This window comes from Panthera leo, chromosome C2 (assembly GCF_018350215.1).
Source record: "Panthera leo isolate Ple1 chromosome C2, P.leo_Ple1_pat1.1, whole genome shotgun sequence".
In the NCBI taxonomy this organism is placed as follows: Eukaryota; Metazoa; Chordata; class Mammalia; order Carnivora; family Felidae; genus Panthera; species Panthera leo.
In genome coordinates this window covers 156,618,892-156,639,729 of record NC_056687.1, presented here as the reverse complement: position 1 = coordinate 156,639,729, position 20,838 = coordinate 156,618,892, and the positions used below count along the sequence as shown (strand labels likewise).

The window sequence follows — 20,838 nt, the reverse complement described above, 5'->3', positions numbered from 1 at the left end:
AGCACACGTGCACACAGGGGAGGGGAAGAGAGAGAGGGAGACACAGAATCTGAAACAGGCTCCAGGCTCTGAGCTGTCAGCACAGAACCCAACACAGGGCTCGAATTCATGAACCATGAGATCGTGACCTCAGCCGAAGTCAGCTGCTTAACAATTGAGCCACCCAGGCACCCCTAGTCACTACTCTTAAAGTGTAGTCAAATAAAAGGAACATTAAGAATATCTGAGTCTCATCAATCAGGTCAGTAAAAATAAAAATCCCATCAATAAGCTTCTCATATATCAACATTTTCTTCAGAGGTACTTTTTTTCTTTAGTAATTCTCAGAGTTTCTATTTTTATTAAAGATCTTATTTCAGGGGTCCCTGGGCGACTAAGTTGGTTAAGGATCCAACTTCAGCTCAGGTCGTGATCTCACAGTTAGTGAGTTCAAGCCCCATGTCGTCCAGCTATGCGCTGACAGCTCAGAACCTGGGGCCTGCTTCGGGTTTTGTGTCTCCCTCTATCTCTCTCTCTCTGCCCTTCTCCTGCTTGTGCTTTCTCTCCCCCTGCAGAAATAAACTTAAGGGCCAACTGGGTGGCTCAGTTGGTTAAGCATCCAGCTCTTGGTTTCAGCTCAGGTCATGATCTCATGGTTCTGTGAGTTCAAGCCCCACATGAGGCTCTGCACTGACAGTGTAGAACCGGCTTGGGATTCCCTCTCTCCCTTTTTCTTTCTCTCAAAATAAATAAGTAAACTTAAAAAAATAGGTTTAAAAAAAAGATATTATTCCAATTAAATTTTTTTGTTATCAAATTTTAGTCCCCATTTTAAGGGAGGCTTGAAAGGTTTTTCTGTTGTCTTTTTTAACTTTTTATTATGGAAAATTTCAAACATACGCTAAAGTAGGCAGTAGTATAATGAACCTTCATGTACCCATTACACAGCTTCAACAATTAACAACTCATGGCCAGTTTCATATGTTCTACTCTTACCTACTTACTCTTGTCCTGTATTCTTTTGAAGCATAGCCCAAGTTATGATGTTTCATCTGTAATTATTCAGAAATTGAAAAAGAGGTTTTTTTCCAGTCACGACCATAATACTGTCATCACAAGTTAAAAATATTTTGCAAATAATTCTATAAGTCAAATATCCAGTCAGCATTCACATTTCCAGTTGTTTCAAAGAACCCAAAAAACAAATTTCCAATTGCTTAAAAAATTTTTTTTTATTACGTTTCTTTATTTTCGAGGGGCAGAGAGAGACAGAGCATGAGTGGGAGAGGGGCAGAGAGAGAGGGAGACACAGAATCCGAAGCAGGCTCCAGGCTCTGAGCTGTCAGCCCAGAGCCCGACGCGGGGCTCAAACCCACGAACTGTGAGATCGTGACCTGAGCTGAAGTCGAACAGTCAACCGACTGAGCCACCCAGGCACCCCAATTTCCAGTTGCTTTTAAACATCATAAGTATTTGTCTGTTTTTGTTTGTATCAATACCCAAATGAAGTCCTGCAATTAGCTGGTATGTTCTTACAAGTCTTTCCAAATCTTTATGTACCTCCAACACTTTTTTTCCCTTGTGTTTATTTGTTCAATAAGCCAGGCAGTTTATCCTGTAAAGTTTCCCGTATTCTGAATATTGCTAGTTCCTTTCCTGTGGTTGTGGTTTAAGATATTCTTCTGTCCTCACCCCCTGTAACTTGCTGGTTGGATCTGGAGGCTTGATAGATTTTTGGTGGTGTAGGGTGGTGTCAGGAAAAGCCAGACCACTTAAGAGGTGGTGGTCTGTTCTGTTGTCGTAACTCTCTTCCTATCTGGCTGTGTCTCTTACCATGTAGTTTTTTCCCAGTACCGATTATTTTTTGGTAACAAGATTGCACATGGAATATGCATTATTTTGAGTGCTTCTTCATTTTCTACTTACAAAGCTAACAATTTCATTTGAGTAAAGTACGTTATTTTATGTGAATGAGAGAATTGATGTTAATGTAATATATTTACGTGTATGAGTATGTGCATATATGTATGTATATATGTTACGTTATATATATTTTAAAATTTAGGGACGCCTAGGTGGCTCAGTCGGTTAAGTGCCTGACTTTAGCTCAAGTCCTGATCTCAAGGTTCTTGGGTTTAAGCCCCATGTCGGGCTCTGTGCTGACAGCTCAGAGCCTGGAGCGTGCTTCAGATTCTGTGTCTCCCTCTCTCTCTCTCTGCCCCTTGCTCGCTCGCTCTCTTTCAAAAATAAAACATTAAAAAAATTAAAAATGTATATTGAAATTACTTTTTATTAAATAATTTTACAATTTTATTCAAGTATGGCATCATACAGAAAAATACGTAACTCTTAAGTATGCAGCTGTGTAAATTATCACAAAGTGAATATACCCATGTATCTACCACACAGGTGGCAAAGTAGAACATTATAATCATCCAGAAGCCTCCCCAAATCCTTTTTAATTCTTGCCTTTTCTGTCCTTCCCAAAAGTAACCATGATCCCGCTTTTTATCACTATAGTTTCATTTTGCCTGTTTTTGAATTTTATATAAATGGAATCATAAAGTATGTGTTCTTTTGTGTCTGCCTTCTCTCAGTTAATTTTTTTTTTTAATTCATTTGGGTTGTTGGATCTGGCTACAGTTGGTTTATTTTCATTGCCATATAGTTTTCCATTTTACGAATAGATTATACTGTGAATCCATACTAATGATGGGCTTGTGGGTTGTTTTCAGCTTGTAGCTTTTTTGGATAATGCTATTAAAAACATTCTTGTACATGTCTTTTGGTGTGCGTATGTATTCATTCTCTTAGAATATGTCTGAGAGTGAAATTTTGGGGCCATAGGGTATGTTCACCTGTAACTGATATTGACAAACACTTGTCCAGAGTGGTTGTACCCATTTATATTCTTACTGGCACTGTTTGCAACTTCCTATTAGTCTATATTTTCACTGTTACTTGCCTAAATTATTAGTCTTATTTTTACTAACTTTAGATTTCTGGTGAATGTGTTATTATCTGCATTTTTCTGATTACTAATAAAGAAGATCACTGTTTAATGCATTTATCAGTCATTTGGATATGTTCTTTTAAAGTGTCTTTTCAGGTCTTTGCCTGTTTTTAAAAAATTTGGTGGTCTGTCATTTAAAAAAATTGATTATTAGAACTTTTAAAAAATATGTTCTAGATACAGGCCCGTTGTCAGCTATGTATATGCTTCAGATATCCTCTCCCACCTTATGACTTGCCTTTTTACTTTCTTGGCGATGTCTTTTCGCATACGTGAGTTTTAATTTTCATGCAGTTTTCAGTCATTTCCTTTACAATTAGACATTTTTGTGCCTGGTTTAAGAAATATTTACTTACCCTAGTGTCTTAAAGACATGCTCTGGGTAATTGTCTTCAAGTTTCATTCACATTTAGATGTATAGGCCATGTGGTATTTTCCTTGAAAATGGTGTGAGATAGGGGTGCAGATACATTTTTTTTTTCCATGTGGGTGTCCACTTGACCCAGACCACTTATTGAAAATGTCTTTCTTCAGTGTTCCTTGTGTTCATAAATTAAGTGTCCATATATGTGCTTAGGATTTTTGCATTTATGCTCCAAGTAAGATTAGCGTGTAATATTCCTTTCTTCCCAAGTTATGTTTTATAAGTAACTTTAGTTGTTAGGGGAAACTCCTTATGTGCTTTTTCTCCCCCCATCAGAATCAACTTTAAGGGTTTTATCATACCTGGATAGCTTATGCTAATGTTCTTACTGAAATAAGCCAATGACTTACTAACCTCGTCCATTCTTCTTGTTTCTCCAACCTCTAAGCGGGCTAGTCACTCGACAGCTCAGGAGTCTGAGACCAGAGCAGAGACAGGTAGTTGGTGAGAAGCTGAGGCTTTCTGACTTCCAGTCCACAGTTCTTTCCTCAGTGCTGTGCTCGCCTTGTTCTTCTCCACGGTGCTTCTCTGCCGGGTAGTACGGAGTGGGAAGGACTCTGTGTAGGTATAAGGTGTGATGAGCTTTGCTTCAAGCATGCACAGAGTGTCTTCTATCCTTTTAGCATATGATGACCTCACTATTTTGTAGGCACTATTTTGAATCTTCAAAATACTGGACCCATGTATATCAAAGAATCTAAAACTTTCATAAGGTAAAATAATGAATGACTGTTTGGTTTACTTCTTTCTTCAAATAATGTTCCACTGTTGCCCTCTTTCCACCAGCATTTATTCTCAAAAGTTAACTTTATATCGAATATTAAATTTCTTTGAGAATTGTATTTTTTAATCATATAGTGGTCATAAAAGTTTAATTTTCAGAAAGGATATTTCTGTTTCTCAAATGCTGCTCTCTTTGTGATTTCCAAATTTCCTGTTGGATACAACTCTTTAGGGTAAATTTCTGGTTTTGCCCACCCTTATTTATGTCAAAGACCTTCTTCTTTATTAAAATAGCTAAACGTAAGTAGAATTTATAAAGCCATTGAATCAAATAGTTTTAAAATAATAATTAAAATTTTTTCTTCCTTTGTCAGCTATTTTTCAAAAGATAAGGCCTGGTGGTGTGGTAGTGGCATTAACACTAGGCATGTGATCAGTGTAAGAGTCTAGAAATAAACCCTTACATTTATGGCCCGTTGATTTTTGTCAAAAGTACTGACACCACTCAATGGGAAAAGAATAGTCTTTTCTACAAATGATGCTGTAAAAACCGAATTTCCATGGGCAATAGAAAAAAGTTGGGCTTTTTCACACCAAACCCCCAGATTAAGTCTACATGGATCATAAAACTAAATGTAAGAGCTAAAACGATAAAACTTAGAAAATGCTAGGCATTGGTTTCTTAAATACGCATAGCGTAAGCATAAGCAGCCAAATTAAAAATAGATATATTGGGGTGCCTGAGTGGCTCAGTCGGTTAAGCATCTGACTCTTGATTTCAGTTCAGGTCATGATCTCACAGTTTTTGAGATCGAGCCCCGTGTCAGGCTGTGTGCCGACAGCGCAGAACCTGCTTGAGCTTGTCTCTTTCTCTCTGCCTCTCCCCCACTCATGATCACTCTCTCAAAATAAATAAATAGGTATATTGTACTTCATCAAAATACACCCCAACACTTGGGCTTCAGGGGATACCATCAAGAAATCTGAAGAAAACCCACATAATGGGGAAAATATTTACAAATCATACATCTCATAAAAGACTTATGTCCTGAGTATATAAATAATCTATAAAAAACTTATACAATTCAACAGTGAAAGGACAGATAACCAATTTTAAAAACAGGCAAAGGATTTGAATAGAAGAAATACAAATGGCCAATAAACCCATAATAAAGATGTTCAGCACCATTAGCCATCTTGAGAAATACAGATCAAAACTACAGTGAAATTTGTTGTTTTGACTCTAAACTTAAATGTGGACTTTGGTTAGGGTTGCTTTTCCAGTTCTATACTGAAGCTTTACTGGTTGGTCTCTGTCTTTCTCCTGAGTCAGAACCTTCCTAGAACCTCACTGGCCTTTTGGACAATCCGGCTTCTTTGTACTTTCTTTCCACTGAATTTTATAATTTTTTTTCTTCCTGAATTACTTAAAAGATCCTCGTCTCTTCTTTCTGCCCTTATTCCTTTGCCATCAGATTATATGTGCAGTGATCTTCCACTATGAATAAGCTAAATAGTTATATGGAGCTTTGTATTATTTGAGACTTAATGATCAGGGATGAGGGCAATCTGGCGAGGGCCACATAGAAAGAAAATTATAGTATGTTTAGTTTTTTCTTTTAAAGATCATAAGGTGTGGGGTGCCTGGGTGGCTTAGTTGGTTGAGCGTCTGACTCTTGATTTTGGCTCAGGTCACGATCTCAGGGTTGTGGGATTGAGCCCCGTGTCGGGGTCCTGAGGCTGAGCGGGGAGCCTGCATAAGATATTCATTCTCTCTCTCTCTGTCTGTCCCCCTCTGCCCCTCCCCCTCCTACCCCACTCATGCACATGCAGGATCTCTCTCACTCTTTCAAATAAAATAAAAATAGTAAAAAAAAATAAAGATAGGAAGGTGTGAACTTCTTACAAAATTTTAAACAGGGAACTAAAATCCTTTCAGTGAATACTAAGCAAATGTCAGTGTTTCACGTGGAAGTTGGTCAAGTGAGAAGCATTAGAAGGAAAGGGGGACTGGGGGTGCCTGGCTGGCTCAGTCAGAAGAGCATGTGACTTCTTGATATTGGGGTGGTGAGTTTGAGCCCCATGTCGGGTATAGAGATTACTTACATGAATAAATAAAAACTAAAAAAAAAAAAAAAGAAAGAAAGGGAGACTGAGAAGAGAGAGCAGGATAGTTATAGGAAGCTAAGTGAGGGTTGGCAGCAGGATAAAGGGTGTGAGATAAGCTCAGTGTGCATCTCTCGTAGCCGAACCCAGTTTCAAAGACCTTTGGGTGATATCTTCCACCTTAACTAAACCTCCCTCCCTCCTTCCCTATTACCATTATATTTCCCTAGAATTTCAGCTTATTCCCCCCCCCTCCTTTTTTAAATTAAAGCTGCCTGTAGACATTTCTTGCTGTATGTTTTGTCTGCCCACCTTAATTCCTTACCAATTCTCTTCTCAGCTTTCTATCGTCAGTTTCTTACTCCCACTTTGCTACTCTAGCTGTATGTTAATTTCATACTTCTTAACATCTTTGTTCTGCCTTTTTCCCCAAAGAGCTCTCCTGGATCCTCTCCTTTCTGTTCCTGTCTGGTCTTCATTCCGAGGTCCCACCTTCCGGTTCCAGGGTTTCTTCCCGCATTTCGTCTTGCCCACCTCTTTTCTCTGGGCAGCCTGTCTGCTGTCTGCTCAGTACTCTGGAAGAGCTGTAAATGAGCAACCTGTGTCTTTAAACTGAAGTCCTTCTAGGGGCACCTGGGTGGCTTGGTCGGTTAAGCGTCTGACTTCGGCTCAGGTCATGATCTCACGGTCCGTGAGTTCGAGCCCCGCGTCAGGCTCTGTGCTGACAGCTCAGAGCCTGGAGCCTGCTTCCGATTCTGTGTCTCCCTCTCTCTCTGACCCTCCCCCATTCATGCTCTGTCTCTCTCTGTCTCAAAAATAAATAAACGTTAAAAAAAAAAAAAATTTAAACTGAAGTCCTTCTAGATGTGTGAATTTTTAATGTGTGTTTATTTTTTGAGAGAGAGTGCATGTGTGCACGGGAAGGGCAGAGAGAGGAGGACAGAGGAACCAAAGCAGGCTCTGTGCTGACTGCAGAGAGCCTGATGTGGGGCTCGAACTCCCGAACTGTGAGATCATGACCTGAGCCAAAGTCAGAGGCTTAACCCACAGAGCCACCCTGGTACCCCAGATGTGTGGATATTTTTATTTGTTGAATTTAATGGGGGTAGGAGGTGAGGTTAAGGTTTAGAAATCTCATTATGATGAGTTCCTAGAAGGTTTTCAGCTAAAAAAAAACATATGTATTTTTAAGACCAAACGTATCCTCAATTTACAAGTAAATGACAGAATGTGGACCAACGCTTAACTAAGGTTGTAGAAATGACACTGACAAAAACAAAGGTGAGTCAGAGAACATCTGGCAAGTAAAAAAAAACCATGACAACGGCCCTCTTCCTTCCCCAAATCTCTAAGTCATAACTTTAAGAATAAACCATAACATGATATAGTGGAAAGTAAAGGCAAAGTGAACTAAAAAATAGTGCTGTCAACATGATTGCCTTTGGATCTGAAGAAAAATTATATATAAATACAAACCATCAGAAAGCATATGGTTTAAAAACTTGGATGGTGGGATTGTGTTTTGGGTTTTTTCCTTTGTTCCTAATTACATTTCCTAGCTTTCTTTTATAATGAATGTACATTGCTGTTGTAATAAGAAATACATTTTAGCTAAAAAAAAGGGGGGGGGAGATAGAAGTATAGAAAGTAATTCTGAATATAAAATCAGAAGCACTGATGGAATTGGTGTTGAATGAAAACAGGTTAATAGAGAAAATGTCAAATTATCAGCCGTACCTGCATCACTGTAGTTTCTGACATTTTATATCATTGCTTTTATGTTTGCCTTAAGTTTCCTTTGCATGATCGTATGTACTTTGTTTCTTTTTCTTTTTATATTAAGTATAATTTATTGTCAAATTGGTTTCCATACAACACCCAGTGTTGATTCCAACAGGTGCCCTCCTCAATGCCCATCACCCACTTTCCCCTCTCCCCCAGCCCCCATCAACCCTCAGTTTGTTCTCAGTGTTTAAGAGTATGTACTTTTTAAAGATGTGTTGGTGACTGAGTGGATTTATTATGAGGTTGTAACTAAAAGATTTCTAATGGGTTTGGAAAAATAATTTTATGAGGAAACGCGAAGCTGTGTGCGTGGAGATGTGCCTGTGTTAGGTTCCTTCTCTACTCATGAGGGACGGGCTTTGTGTTTTCTCTCAGTGAGTGAGATCATTGTTAGACAGAGTCGTGTAGAACTAACTGAATCCCTGACCTTATTTCTCTCAGGGAGATAGTGAAGGAAATTCTGTTTAAACTGTAAGTAAACAAAATGTGTTCTTTATTCCCAGATTAGAGATGATTTTTGCCAAATTTGATGAAGTGCAAAATTCAGGCGGTATGATTTTGAGTGTCTGCAAAGGTAAGAATAATTAAGTTATCCCAGTTCTCAAACATTTCTAAGATTATTTAGCCAAGTTTTAGAGACTGAAACGTGTTTTCAGGTCAACTGTTTTATCACTGATTCAGCAGATATGATTTTGTGGCCCGAAGCTTAGTTAGGAGATAATAACAAAGTCTTTCCATACTGCTGACCATTCGCTGTCCTCTTGACTCTTTTGGAGTAACTGAAAATTTAATTATGGGTCAAAGGAGTAAAATGATACTGTTGTTTTGCCTGAGTTTTTGTATCTTCTGAGTTGAAGAAACGTTGACCCTCTTGCCTTCTGTGTTTCATGAATACAGTGTTTTTTATTCTCAGAGTAGTTGTTTTACTTAGTTGTTAGTAGAAGTTGTGGGGTTGATGGGTTCTGTCACACCTACTTGTAGACTTGATACTGGTGAAGAGACATAGATGTAGGAACCGCACCAGCATGATCGTCTTTGGCTTCTCATGTAGAATGAGACCGCGTTGGAATTCAAAGAGGTTTCAGGTTAATATCGGGCACTTACTCCATTTTGTGGTTGCTCTTCTTTTTGTAAGGCTGTGAGATTGTGTTTGCTTTTATTGGGCGGCATTTACTTAGACTTTAGGTTTTAAATAATAATTAGCCACATATGTGAAGAATATCTTCTACTTCCAAAGATAGTTATAGGTGGTTTTTCCACCTAGGAAAGTAGGTTCCTATAAAAGAGAACGTGGTTAGCTTTAGTAATGTAAGTGATGTTGGGGGAAATATTGGGTGTGTGAGTTGTTATATAGTCAAATAATGGGAAAACTAGTTGCTAATATAATATAGTTCCTTTTCTCTGGATGAAACCAAGACTAAGCCTTGTGTTGCAGGAAGGCAGATGGAGTGAGAGTTTAGTGCTAAAAAGATTGTCTACCCTAATCTAAACTTAGTTCCAGAAGCATAAATTGACTTCAGCGCTACCAGTCCTGACTGCCAGCTGTTTCTCACTCTTCCCTGAATAGAAGGTGTTTTAAGTACCTTATCCTTCTTTTTCTAGCAGTTACCTCTATTTCTATAGAAACCAGAAACAGCAGGAAGATGGATGGTTGTTAAAATTCCTTGGATTGGGATGGCTGTGTTTTCATACGATTTCTAGTGCATCCTCACCTGCGTATTCCAGACTCTGTAGTTACAACTCTAAGAAAAAAGTATCTTGCATATTATAAATTTAAGATATTTATTATATGAATACGGCTTATTTCAAAAGTGTGATCTCTTGTGTTTTGTGAGGTTATTTCTGTTACCTTCGAAATTGATTTTGTATTCTCTATTCTGTTAGCTCCCATTTCTTTTTCTCTTGTTTATCTCTCCATAAACAGGAGGTTTGGGGTCAGGATCTGGCATTTATTTGTCTTGGAGATTATCATGTGAATATTTCAAGTGTGGTCAAATGTGAACATTAAAGTTTGATTTATGTATGTATATACAGTAGGATGTAGAAATAGGTCAGGATGGGTTTGAAGACAGTGTAATGCTGTCATTGAAAAACACTTTCATGGATTTGTTAATAAGGGAAGAGATTAGAAGAGGGAAGCCAAGTCCCAGGTCATGTTGCCAAGTCCCAGGGCCCAGGTCTCTCTTCTACCTTGTCTGTATTCTCTCTCAGTAATGTAATTAAAGCCTTTGGGCTGAAATGATAACTATTCGCTGTTGACACCTAACTAAATGTGTGGTTCTGTGGCCCTCGTTCGTCTGTCTAATGCTCTAGTTTGGGTAGTCTGTGGCCTCGATGACATTCCCATTGGGGTGCCTAATAGGGATCTCCGAAAGTGGGAAGCCCGTTGTCTTTTCCTTCCCCTCAAACCCGTGGTTCCCCGTTTACCCATTTCAGTCAGTGCTGCCACCATCAGCTCAGGCCAGAAACCTGAATTGACCGCCCGTCTGTCTACCTTTAAAATCTTAATACATCCAAAATGTGTTCATTTTTTTTCCTGTCTCCACTGCTAAAACCCCACTGTCAGTCTTCAGCTTTTACCTGGATGACTGCAATAGAAACCTGGTCCATGTTTGCACTTTAGAATCTATTTTCTACCCAGAAATGAGAATAATCTTAAAATATAAATTAGGTATCATCACAGCAGTGAAGAAGACAAAGTTTCTGCCTCAGGGAGCCTACACTCTAGCAAGGGAGCTAGATTATAAACAAGTGAATGAATGAATATCCACAGTGATTACAGTTGGTAATGGGAGAAATACAACTACCCTTTGTTTAATGAAATTAAATTATTCCTAAAATCCTTGCCGCTAAGTGAAAACCACTAATTGAAGAAATTATTTCCACTAACATTATGGTTTATGTAATCCCAACCTAGGATAATGAGTAATTTTTTTTTAAGTTTATTTATTTTTGAGAGAGAGAGAGAGAGAATGTGGAGTAGAGGCAGAGGGAGAGGGAGAGAGAATCCCAGGTGGGCTCCACGCTGACATAGTGCAGAGCCTGACACGGGGCTCAAACTCATGAAACATGAGATCATGACCTGAGTTGAAATCAAGAGTCAGATGCTCAACCAGCTGAGCCACCCATGCACTCCGTGAGTAATTTTTGAATAATTTTTATAGGTAGAGAAATATATCAACTGAACACTGAAAACAAATTTTTGTAAGTAACAATTTGAGGGCAAAACTTTTGTACCCAAAGTAATAGTTGTTTTTTTTTTTTTTTAAGTTTTGCACGATTTTTCCCTACAAAATTTTCAGCCCTTATTGGCTTATTGTAATTGTGCACCCAGCCTAAAACGTTAAAATTATAGAACAGGAAAGCATTTTAGGGCAGAGTAAAGGCTCAACACAAAACTTGTGCAGATAGTTCCTGCACATAACAGACTGAAAAGCCATTGAAGATACTTGATGGACATATATATGCAAAGCAAATTGTTGTGAGTTCACCCAAACATGACATTCAGTTCAGAGTTGTTCCATATGATAGTCTAGAAACTATTACAGTAGATAAAATTTTTTAGTGTGACTTTGCCTAAAATGGTAATAATGAAACCTCACACTTCTTTTTTTGATTTAGAATGTGTGGGGATGAAAAATTCCTTTTAGTAAACACAGACAAAAATAAAAACAATAAAACCCGGAGGATTTGTTATAAAGGTGGTATAATGTTTTAAGAGTCATTATAGCTGAAAGTTGCCATCTGAACTGTCATTAAGTGAAGTAAATAGGGTATAGACATGGTGAGTGACTCAGTGATGCCCCTTTAGACATAATTAGTGGGGCAAGCCTCTCTGAGAGTTAACATATTTGAATTATGACCTGATAAATGAGAATGAGCTAGTCATGGGATAAATGGTAGGAAACGTGCTTTGGGTAGAGAAAATGTGACCGTAAAGGCCCAGAGGTAGAAAAGGACTTTTAGGGCTGGCTGGAGCCCAGTGATGCTAGCTAGGGGTAAGTGGAAGGAAGACCATGTATCAGCTGTAGCTGGAAAAATAAGCAGGAAACATGACACGAGGGCCTTGTTGTAAGCTTCGGAGGGGTTTTGATAGACCCCTGGGAGGAGGAAGCATTTTCGGCTGGAGAGAGACGTGGGGAGTCGGGAGTGAAATGATCTAACCCTACCTTGCATTTATTTACTGTTTGAAGAAATAGTCTTGTTTATTTTTTCTCTTTAGTCTGCCTCTTCTCCCTTATGCATGTCTCGGTGTACAGTTTTACATTTCATGCTTTTGTCTCTGGTTTCTTTCAGAATTGCCGTATCTGTACTCTTTTTCTTTTATGTTAATTTTTGAGAGAGACAGAGAGAGCAGGTGAGGGACAGAGGATCTGAAGCAGGCTCTGTGCTCACAGCAGAGAGCCTGACGGGGGGCTCTAACTCACAAACTGGGAGATCATGACCTGAGCTGTGTTTGGACACTGACTGAGCCACCCAAGCGCCCCTCTGTACTCTTGATTTCAGTTTGGTTGAATTCTTTGACTTGGTTTTCAAGAGAATTAGTTCAGCACACTCAAATCACAAAGTAAAATTATGTCATCAGAGATTTGAGCATATCATTTAGTTTAGGAAGGCCAGAATGCACATTTTTTTTGTCTGGAGGGTTCTTCAAGTCTGACTTTAATTCTCATGTTACAAAGTAAGTTAGGCAGAATCCCTGAGTACAGTGGAATTCCCTCTGCTGTTATAAGGAAACTGAGTTTACCATTAATCAGATCAAGGCTGGAAGGAGGCAACACCAGCCCTGGAGGAAGGAAAAGGGTGAGGGTTGCAGGCTCCCTGTGATTATGGCTGGGCCTGTTGTTGTCATGGAGCTTTCTAGACTGTCTCCTACGCTGAGATGTAAACACCAACAGTGTTGGTGGCTGTGACTGCAAGTCTGTTTCTCCTTCACTGTGAAAGAACTGTGCATAATTCTGATCTGTCTCATGTGTGCAGGACCTAATGAAGTCTTGGGGTGAAATCACTGTAAGATATTTCCCAGCTTCTCTATTTGAAACAGTTGCTAGGAAAAGAATTGCTCTAGGAGGCTGGCAGTAAAACAAAGCATAGAAATCGGCTTTGGAGTTACCTTGATACTTGGCAATAGGGTAACTTTGAAGTCTGGTTTTTTCTGGGTTTGTAACAGAGCCTTTAGTGAAAAGCAAAGAAGCCCTTTTCTTAGATTGATTTTAAAACGTGTCTGTCTGTGACCACGAGCCCCGGGGCCTTCCCGGAGCTTGACAACGTGCTGATGGTTGTGCAGCTTGGATGGAGGGCGCTCCGAGTCCTGCAGCTGCGCACTGGCTCGGTTCTGGCCCCACCAGAAGCAAGCTTTGTTCCGTGGGGCTCTGCTGTCCGCACACAGAGCGGCCTTTGATGGGCTGCCTCTGACGTGATTTGTTTACGGCAGCCAGAAATGCTTCCTGCATAATGAGAGCAGTTAATCATGGAAACTGGGCTATTCCTGTTTGTGCACTTGCAGCAGTGTCTGTTGTAAACATGAAAAGGTAACGACAAAAGGATGAAGACCTTTTTAAAAGGCACAAATCAGTTAATCCGTCAGATCATGTGATTGCTACTGATTACATGGATATCTTTAGAGAAGCAGAAAATGATTGCTGAACACATGCCTTGTGTTTTGATGATTGCATTAAAAGTCCCCCAGCGGGATGGCGTTTATTGGCTCCCAGAGCTGTTCTTGCATTAAATTCCAGGCAGCCGGGACAGGGAGAAGCATCGTCACCTGTAGGTAACCGCATGTGTGCAGTCAGGGGATAATCTTGATCCCGCTCCGCCGGGTTCCACCAAAGAGGCCAGGGTTTCCGCAAGACCCCAGACTTTTATTTTGAAGTGGAGTAGCAGCTGTTGGCGATCGCGGTGCAGAGCTGCGGCGCGGCCTGGGTCACACAGTGCTCGCTCCGGGTGTCTGCGGCTGCAGGCCGAGCCAGTGGCGCAGGCACCGAGCTGCGTTTGTTTGCTGTGCCGTCCGACCCCTTGGTTCCAAAAGGCTCCCGGGACCCTCCGAATGGCTATGGGAGATGGTGAGTAAGGTCTCTTCTCCTCTTACGCTTGCGTTCTGCACTTCCTTTGAAAGTGACCGTCATTTGCTGTGTGAGAAATACATTTCTCCCCCGAAGAACGAAGGACACTTGCGTGTGTGTGTGTGTGTGTGTGCAGTCGTGTGTGCATATGTGCACATGTGTGCTTACTTGCGTGTAGCATTCCTTTCTACTTGATACGTCCGGACAGGATCTAGCAGATGTGACAATTTACCTTGCAGCCCAAGCGAGCTCTCGGGCTCTGGTGGTGGATGTGAAGGGATATCGGAAGGAACACGGAACATATGCAAAACCTTTGAAGAGAGAACACGGCCCTTTGAAGAATGACAGGTTTGGGCAGGGAGCTTTGGTGAGCGAGCCCGTCCTCTCTCCTGCTGGAGATGACGAGGAGAATTCTGTGCTGATAAAGTATTTAAAGAAGCAAAATGGCTTGCCATAGACACTGTTTTAATTACCGTGCTTGTGATTTGTCAGTGTCCCTAGTAAATCGCTCTCTGGAAAATACTTAGTTTTTTACAGGTCCTGTGTAGGGTATAATTTGATTAAAAATTGATTTTCCCAGTGTTTTATTATAGTAAGATTAATTTTGAAAATATTTCTGTAGTGCTTTATAGTGTTCCAAAGCACTTTGATATATATACTTAGTATACATTAACTCCTCAGGTACAGAGCCAAATGAGGTGTCCAGAGTATCTTAGTATTTCCATTTCACAGATTGGGAAACTGAGGCTTGCTGACGTGTTAAGTTCCACATCTAGGCACGGAGAGCGAACCAGAACCGAATCTAGAACCTCAAGTTGTGTTTGGTATTGTCCTTCATAACGCTTCGTACTTGACGGTGTTTCTGTTTGTTTGTTTTTTCCATTATTAAAGCTTTTGTTAAGATGCTTAGAGGTATACCTCATAGTCTCATCCGTACCAGAGATGTGTATGAAGGGGAATTTGAAGTTCCTCCAAAATATTGTGTATGTTTTCCACTGGGTTCTTAAGGAAGACTGGTCTGTATTCAGAAGTTTTAACTCTAACAGTTTTATCCTTCCTTATGACAGTATAATGACTCAAACTGTCAGGAGTTGGTCCCCTTGGGGCCCCGATGTGGGGCTCGAGCCCACGATGAGAAATGGGATGCAAACGTACCAAGATGATGATGTAGGTACATCATCATCAGTCTTTTGAACCGCTATGTACATGTTGATGGAAATACAATAGTATATCTTGTGTTGATATTGCAATGGTTTATGCCAAGAATTTATGTAACTGGTTTATATGTCCTTGTAGAAATAAATAATTTTAACTATGAAGTTTTAAGGCAAAATCCATCAAAATTGATACATTAGTTTCTCATATAACTAAGGACATTGCATGTTTATATATTTATTTATATATTAAACCTTAATTTACAGGCAACTCTAAATGTTGCATTTGATTTGGGCCATATTCAGATTTTATTTCCTTTTTTTTTTTTCTTTCTTAAACATAGATTCCTTGGCTATTTACTTAATTTTTCTTTTTTCAAGCAATACATAAATACATTCAGACTATTTAGGAATAGTCTGAATTTTTAAAAATCGAAGTAACAGCCTCTTATAAAGCTCGGAGGGTAACTTTCCTGCGCCTCTGGTCTTCAAAACGGAAATACTTTTATTGTATTTTATTAAAGTAATACACCTTTATTTGGAAATAGGAAGTCTAGGGGGGTGCCTGCCTTGCTCTGGGTCTTGATCTTGGTGTCGTGAATCTGAGTGCCACATTGGGCATAGAGTTTACTTTAAAAGTTTTTAAATTTATTTTAAAAATTAAAATAAAGGGGCACGTGGGTGGCTCAGTCAGTTAAGTGTCTGACCCTTAATTTCGGCTCAGGTCAGGATCTCACGGTTCGGTTCGTGAGTTCAAGGCGGGTCCACCCCCCACCCCCCCATTGGGCTCTGCACTAATAGCTTGGGATCCTCTCTCCCTCTCTCTTTGCCCCTCTCCAGCTTGTGTTTGTGCGCTTGCATTCTCTCTCTCTCTCTCTCTCTCTCTCACTCAATATAAACAAAAACATAAATCAAAATGGGAAATCTAAACAGTATGTAACAGGTTATCTAGGGATCTGTAGTTCTTAACAGTTCTGCGTTTACTCCTCTGCATGTTAAGTCTTTTTCACATATAGTGCGCTTGTACCATACGGGTACCACGTGAACATGAATAGCAAATGGTTTATGCTCTTCCTGAGCTGGGTTTCTTATTCTTTCAAGTAACGGCAATATCTTCTTTTCAAAATTCAGGCAACACAGATAAAGGCAGATTCCCCTCAGAACCACCTCAAGCCTAGGCGTAGAAGGAGGTGAACCATTATTATGGTGTTTGTCTTCGCATACCTTTTACTGTGCCTCACCTGCATACTAAGAAGCAAAATGAATGGTTTTGTTTGGACTCTGTCCACGTAAACGATACTATTCTGAAAGGATTTTCGCCGTTTGCGGTGTCTACTCAGTGTGACATAGGGTTTTGTGTTCTTTTTAATGTCCTCGTGTAAACTGTCTTGTTTGTTTGAACTGTTGCATGATATTGCGTAGTATGGATGAATCCTGACCATTTTTTCTTTTAAAGAACTTTAGGTTGTTTGATCATATATAATTTCTCTAAATGATTCTGAAGCAGCTTTCTATAAATCATATGTATGTATACATACACACATATGTTTCTTAAAATACTATAGAGCAGAATTTCTGGACCTAGGTTTGTATTCATTTCAAATTGTGTTAGTTACAGCTATAATATCCTCCAAAAGAGGCTTTACTACTTACATTCTCACCATCAGTGCTTGCTGTCCTACATTCTTTTCAGTTCTTGCTGTTACTATTTTTTTTTTAATTTTTTAATGTTTATTTTATTTTTGAGAGAGAGAGCGAGTGAGCATGAGTGGGGGAGGGGCAGAAAGAAAGGGAGACACAGAACCTGAAGCAGGCTGCACAGAGCCCGATGTGGGGCTCGAGCCCACGAACGGCGAGGTCATGACCTGAGCTGAAGTCAGACGCTTAGCCCATCAGCCACCCAGGCGCCCCTCGCTATTGTTACTATTTTTAAAATTTGCCTATCAAATGGATGAAAAATATCTCATCCTTTTAAAAGCATCTCTGCTGTCTAATAAGGTTGATCAAGATGTTTGGTTATTTGTATTTCCTCTTCTATGGATTGCATTCTGGCATCCTTCGCCAACTTTTTGGTTATTCTACTTTGTTGTTTTTGATAGTTCTCTTTCCATATTCTGGTCATCAATCTGTTGTCTATTAAATATATGTTACATAAGCCTAACTTCAAGGCTATATGAAAGATTTTATTGGCAGTTTTATTAACAGGCAAACTAAGATTTTCGAAATACTATAATGACTATCAAGCAAAGAGCTGTTGAGGGTGGCTCTTACGTGCCTTTCTGTTTAGTTTTCTTTATCCTAATCCAGGAATATAAAACCAAGTAGTCAGATGATTGTGAAGTAACTCCGGGCAGTCAAACCACATAGAGTTAAAAACCTGTAGGATTATTATGTGGCACTGGGCCCTGCAATCTGCCTCAAAAGCTCATGAGAGGAATTTGGCCTTTTGTTATGCTGCAGAATGGCTGGAAAGAAATAAGGTTTTGTTGCAAACGGACTGTTTCTACACTTAACAACATTTCAACACAGTCTATTCTGCCAAACATGAATCTTTTAAAAAACCATATACAAGTAATGATACAACCTTGACTTTACTAGAGGTAAGCCTTCTGGACCACTCCAAACTGACGTATCAGTACTGATTTCGTGGGTAGGGAACAATAGCAAGAACCAGTGCTGGATAGATCAGGCCTCTCCTGTACCTTTGAATATTCTGTGCTAGAATTGGGTAATACAAATCACTGAAAGAAAGCAACCCTTTAACTCACTGGCAAAAGGGCCACACTTGTTTTCTAGGAGCAGTGATAACGGGGAAAACAAAGAGTCAATAGGGAGAAGAAGTAAGTTACAAGGGATAAAAGATTGGACATTCGGCAAGATGGGCAGTAGCACTGGGTACGAAGATCGAAAATCTTAGCCTTCTTGAAACAGACTCCATTTACCCGTCTGGGTGCAAGGGCTTGGGCCCCAGTAGCAACATACCCTCCAGCATGATGTTGCTGATAAACCCGAATCTTCAAGAAAAGGCTTACATCTTTTTTTTTTTTTTTTTTGTGCATGTAGAATGTATAGTTGATGTTCTCGACAGCTAATATGACCAACTGAAGTGCTCTTGGAAATTTACCCAACGTGGTTTTTATAACGGATATAAATAAACCTTAATTTGAGCCTCATTTATTATATACTTGGTATTATGATTATCATGAAATATGTTGTTTTTAATTTTATTAATGAGTGATGGTTTAAATTGTGTTTGCCCCTTCATTGAACTATCAAAGGTCTTAAAGTTTCTATGGGCTTCTTTAAAGAAAAGGGTGTAAGACTTCAAGTAGGCTTTTTAACTAGTGAGTTAATGCCTACCTAGAAATTCTAAGAGACTTTATCAAATTTCGTTTCTTTCCAACTTTATATAAGATGGACTTTATTTTTTATAAATAAAATTGTTAGCAATTTAAAATGAACTGTGCTGCTGAAAACATAGCATCATTATGTGAATATTAAAATTTGGCTGTTTTATTTTGAAGCACTTGGAGTTTTAATTTCTAGTCATTTTACTGAAAGTTTCTGTTTTCGTTTAAATTGAGTATATTTTAAATGTTTACTATTTGATTATTTTTACTTCTGAACACTTGTCATTTTCTTTAACTATGAGAAATCTTCTATTATTTTCTTTTGGTAAGTTTCTCCCCTTCATTAGCTTTAGTCTCTCCTTATGGAATTGTTAACCCATCAGATATATGTTGAACCTCCTGTGTTGATTCACTGTCCTTTATTTTGTCTCCTCTATTAAGTTTTATGGCTTTCTCTTTTACTTTGTATTCTAGGAGTTCTCCTTGACTTTCTCATCTAATCCTTCTATTAAATTTTAATTTTAACAAATAAAAGTTAATATGGCTAAACCTTTTCCCCTTTTCTGGTGGTTCTGTTTTTACAGGTGTGTGTGTGTGTGCATGCACACGTGCACATGTGCACATAGGCACACACACGTGCGTGTATAAACATGCACACTTATATATAAAATATTGAGCTTTCTGAGTTGGGCGTGGGAAGAGCTAAATGATGAAATCATTTCATAGATTTTCAGTGGTTCCTTGCAAATCATTCCTGTATTTGCTGACTTAGAGATTGTCACTCCTGTCATTCTACAAGGTGGGTCAGATGAGTTCTCATTGCTGTCTCAGTCTGCTTCTGAGAATTATGAGTTGCAGCTTTACTGTGGTTTTATTCTTCAAAAACTTTCTATCTTTTAATTTTCATTTTATAAGAATTTGTTGCTCTCTTTCGGGTGCTGATTTCACATACTTTGCCCTGCCTCATTTTCTGTGGTCTTATGATGGTGCTTATAATTTTATTAGGGTTCCATCACAGGCTTTTAAACAAGAGAGCAAAGTGATTCAAATTACCATAGTTCTTTTAAGGAAGTATTTCAAACATGCCTAAAAATAGAGAACGTTGTGCCAAACCTTCATTGCCGCCTACTATCCTGCTTCAAGAAATTATCAATACATAACCAATCTTTATTCATCTGTATCCCTCCTATCATCCCCTGGCCTTACCTCTCATGCTGGCCTGGGGTATGTGTGTGGACACGCACGCATGCACACACACACACACACACACACACACAGTAACGTGTCTTTTTAAAAGACAATTAGAGTACTTTAGAAAAGACAGGTTTTGTTTGTTACCAGGAAATATTTCATTGACAACCAGTTTTCACATCTAAAAAGTTAACCCTTAGTGTCAAATATTCAGTGTTCAGATTTTACTCAGTTGCTTCCTAAATATCTTTTTACAGTTTGAATATGGATTCAAACAAGGTTCACCATTGTAATTGGTTGATATATCACTTAAGGCTCTGTTCATCTACAGCAGTTGTCTCACTTTTTCTTCTCTTGCCACTTTTTTGTTGAACAAGAAAACATCTATCAGGTAAAGTTTTCCCATCTGCCAGATTTTGACGATTACATTGCCGTGTTGGTTTTATGTTACGGTTTTTTAAGGTTTTTATGGCCCCTTTATTTCCTAAAAATTGAAAATTCTGCTAATGGTTTGATCAGAATCAGGTCTAATTTTTTTGTTTGTTTTTTTGTGGGGGGTTGACACATCTCGGGGGCGGCGGGGACACGAGTGAGTGGCAGAGAGAGAGAGAGAATCCCATGAAGGGCAGAGAGGGAAAGGGGCAGGGAGAGAGAGAGAGAGCGAGCGAGCGAGCGAGCGTGAGAGCATGGTTCACCCTATTTGGGTTGGACTTACCTGATGCAGGGCTGGAGCTCACCCAATGCAGGGCTCAAGCTCATGAACCACAGGTGAGATCATAACCTGGGCCGAAGTCAGATGCTTAACTGACTGAGCCACCCAGGTGCCACTGGACACATATTTTTATAGATGGTATTGTGTATTTTGTCAGAAGCTATCCAGTGCCTGATTGTCTTTTTGTGTGTGTGATATTAATATACAACAGTGGGTTTAGGTGTTATCAGCCTGATCTATTCTTAAAAAGTTCCCCACCAGCCTTTCACTTAACAGTTTCAGCAGCCACTGGTCCCAATTACATTTTTAGATGATCCCATTGTTTACTTTGGGGTT

General features: G+C 39.3%; 2 protein-coding genes across 27 annotated transcripts in view; one reads left to right on the top strand and one right to left on the bottom strand.

The window, feature by feature from the left end:
- Nucleotides 1-20,838, top strand: part of CLASP2 (cytoplasmic linker associated protein 2) — a 180,958-nt gene that overhangs the window by 26,135 nt on the left and 133,985 nt on the right. For all 12 annotated transcript variants that reach the window (XM_042903509.1, XM_042903503.1, XM_042903507.1 and 9 more), the window contains exon 7: nucleotides 8,534-8,604. In XM_042903509.1, the coding sequence (XP_042759443.1) occupies nucleotides 8,534-8,604 (71 nt within the window). The remainder of the gene's footprint in view (nucleotides 1-8,533; nucleotides 8,605-20,838) is intronic.
- The window catches only part of LOC122198757, a 79,575-nt gene that overhangs the window by 42,361 nt on the left and 16,376 nt on the right, over nucleotides 1-20,838 (bottom strand). For 4 of the 15 annotated variants that reach the window (XR_006193146.1, XR_006193148.1, XR_006193145.1 and 1 more), the window contains 3 exons: nucleotides 9,006-9,306; nucleotides 3,771-3,973; nucleotides 976-1,031 (listed from right to left, as the gene is read on the bottom strand). Coding sequence is in view for 8 of the 15 variants with exons in the window: in XM_042903519.1 (XP_042759453.1) it covers nucleotides 3,771-3,973 (203 nt within the window). In the remaining 7 variants the exon portion in view is untranslated. The remainder of the gene's footprint in view (nucleotides 1-975; nucleotides 1,032-3,770; nucleotides 3,974-9,005; nucleotides 9,307-20,838) is intronic. The other 11 variants (XM_042903512.1, XM_042903515.1, XM_042903518.1 and 8 more) reach the window with 6 other exon arrangements.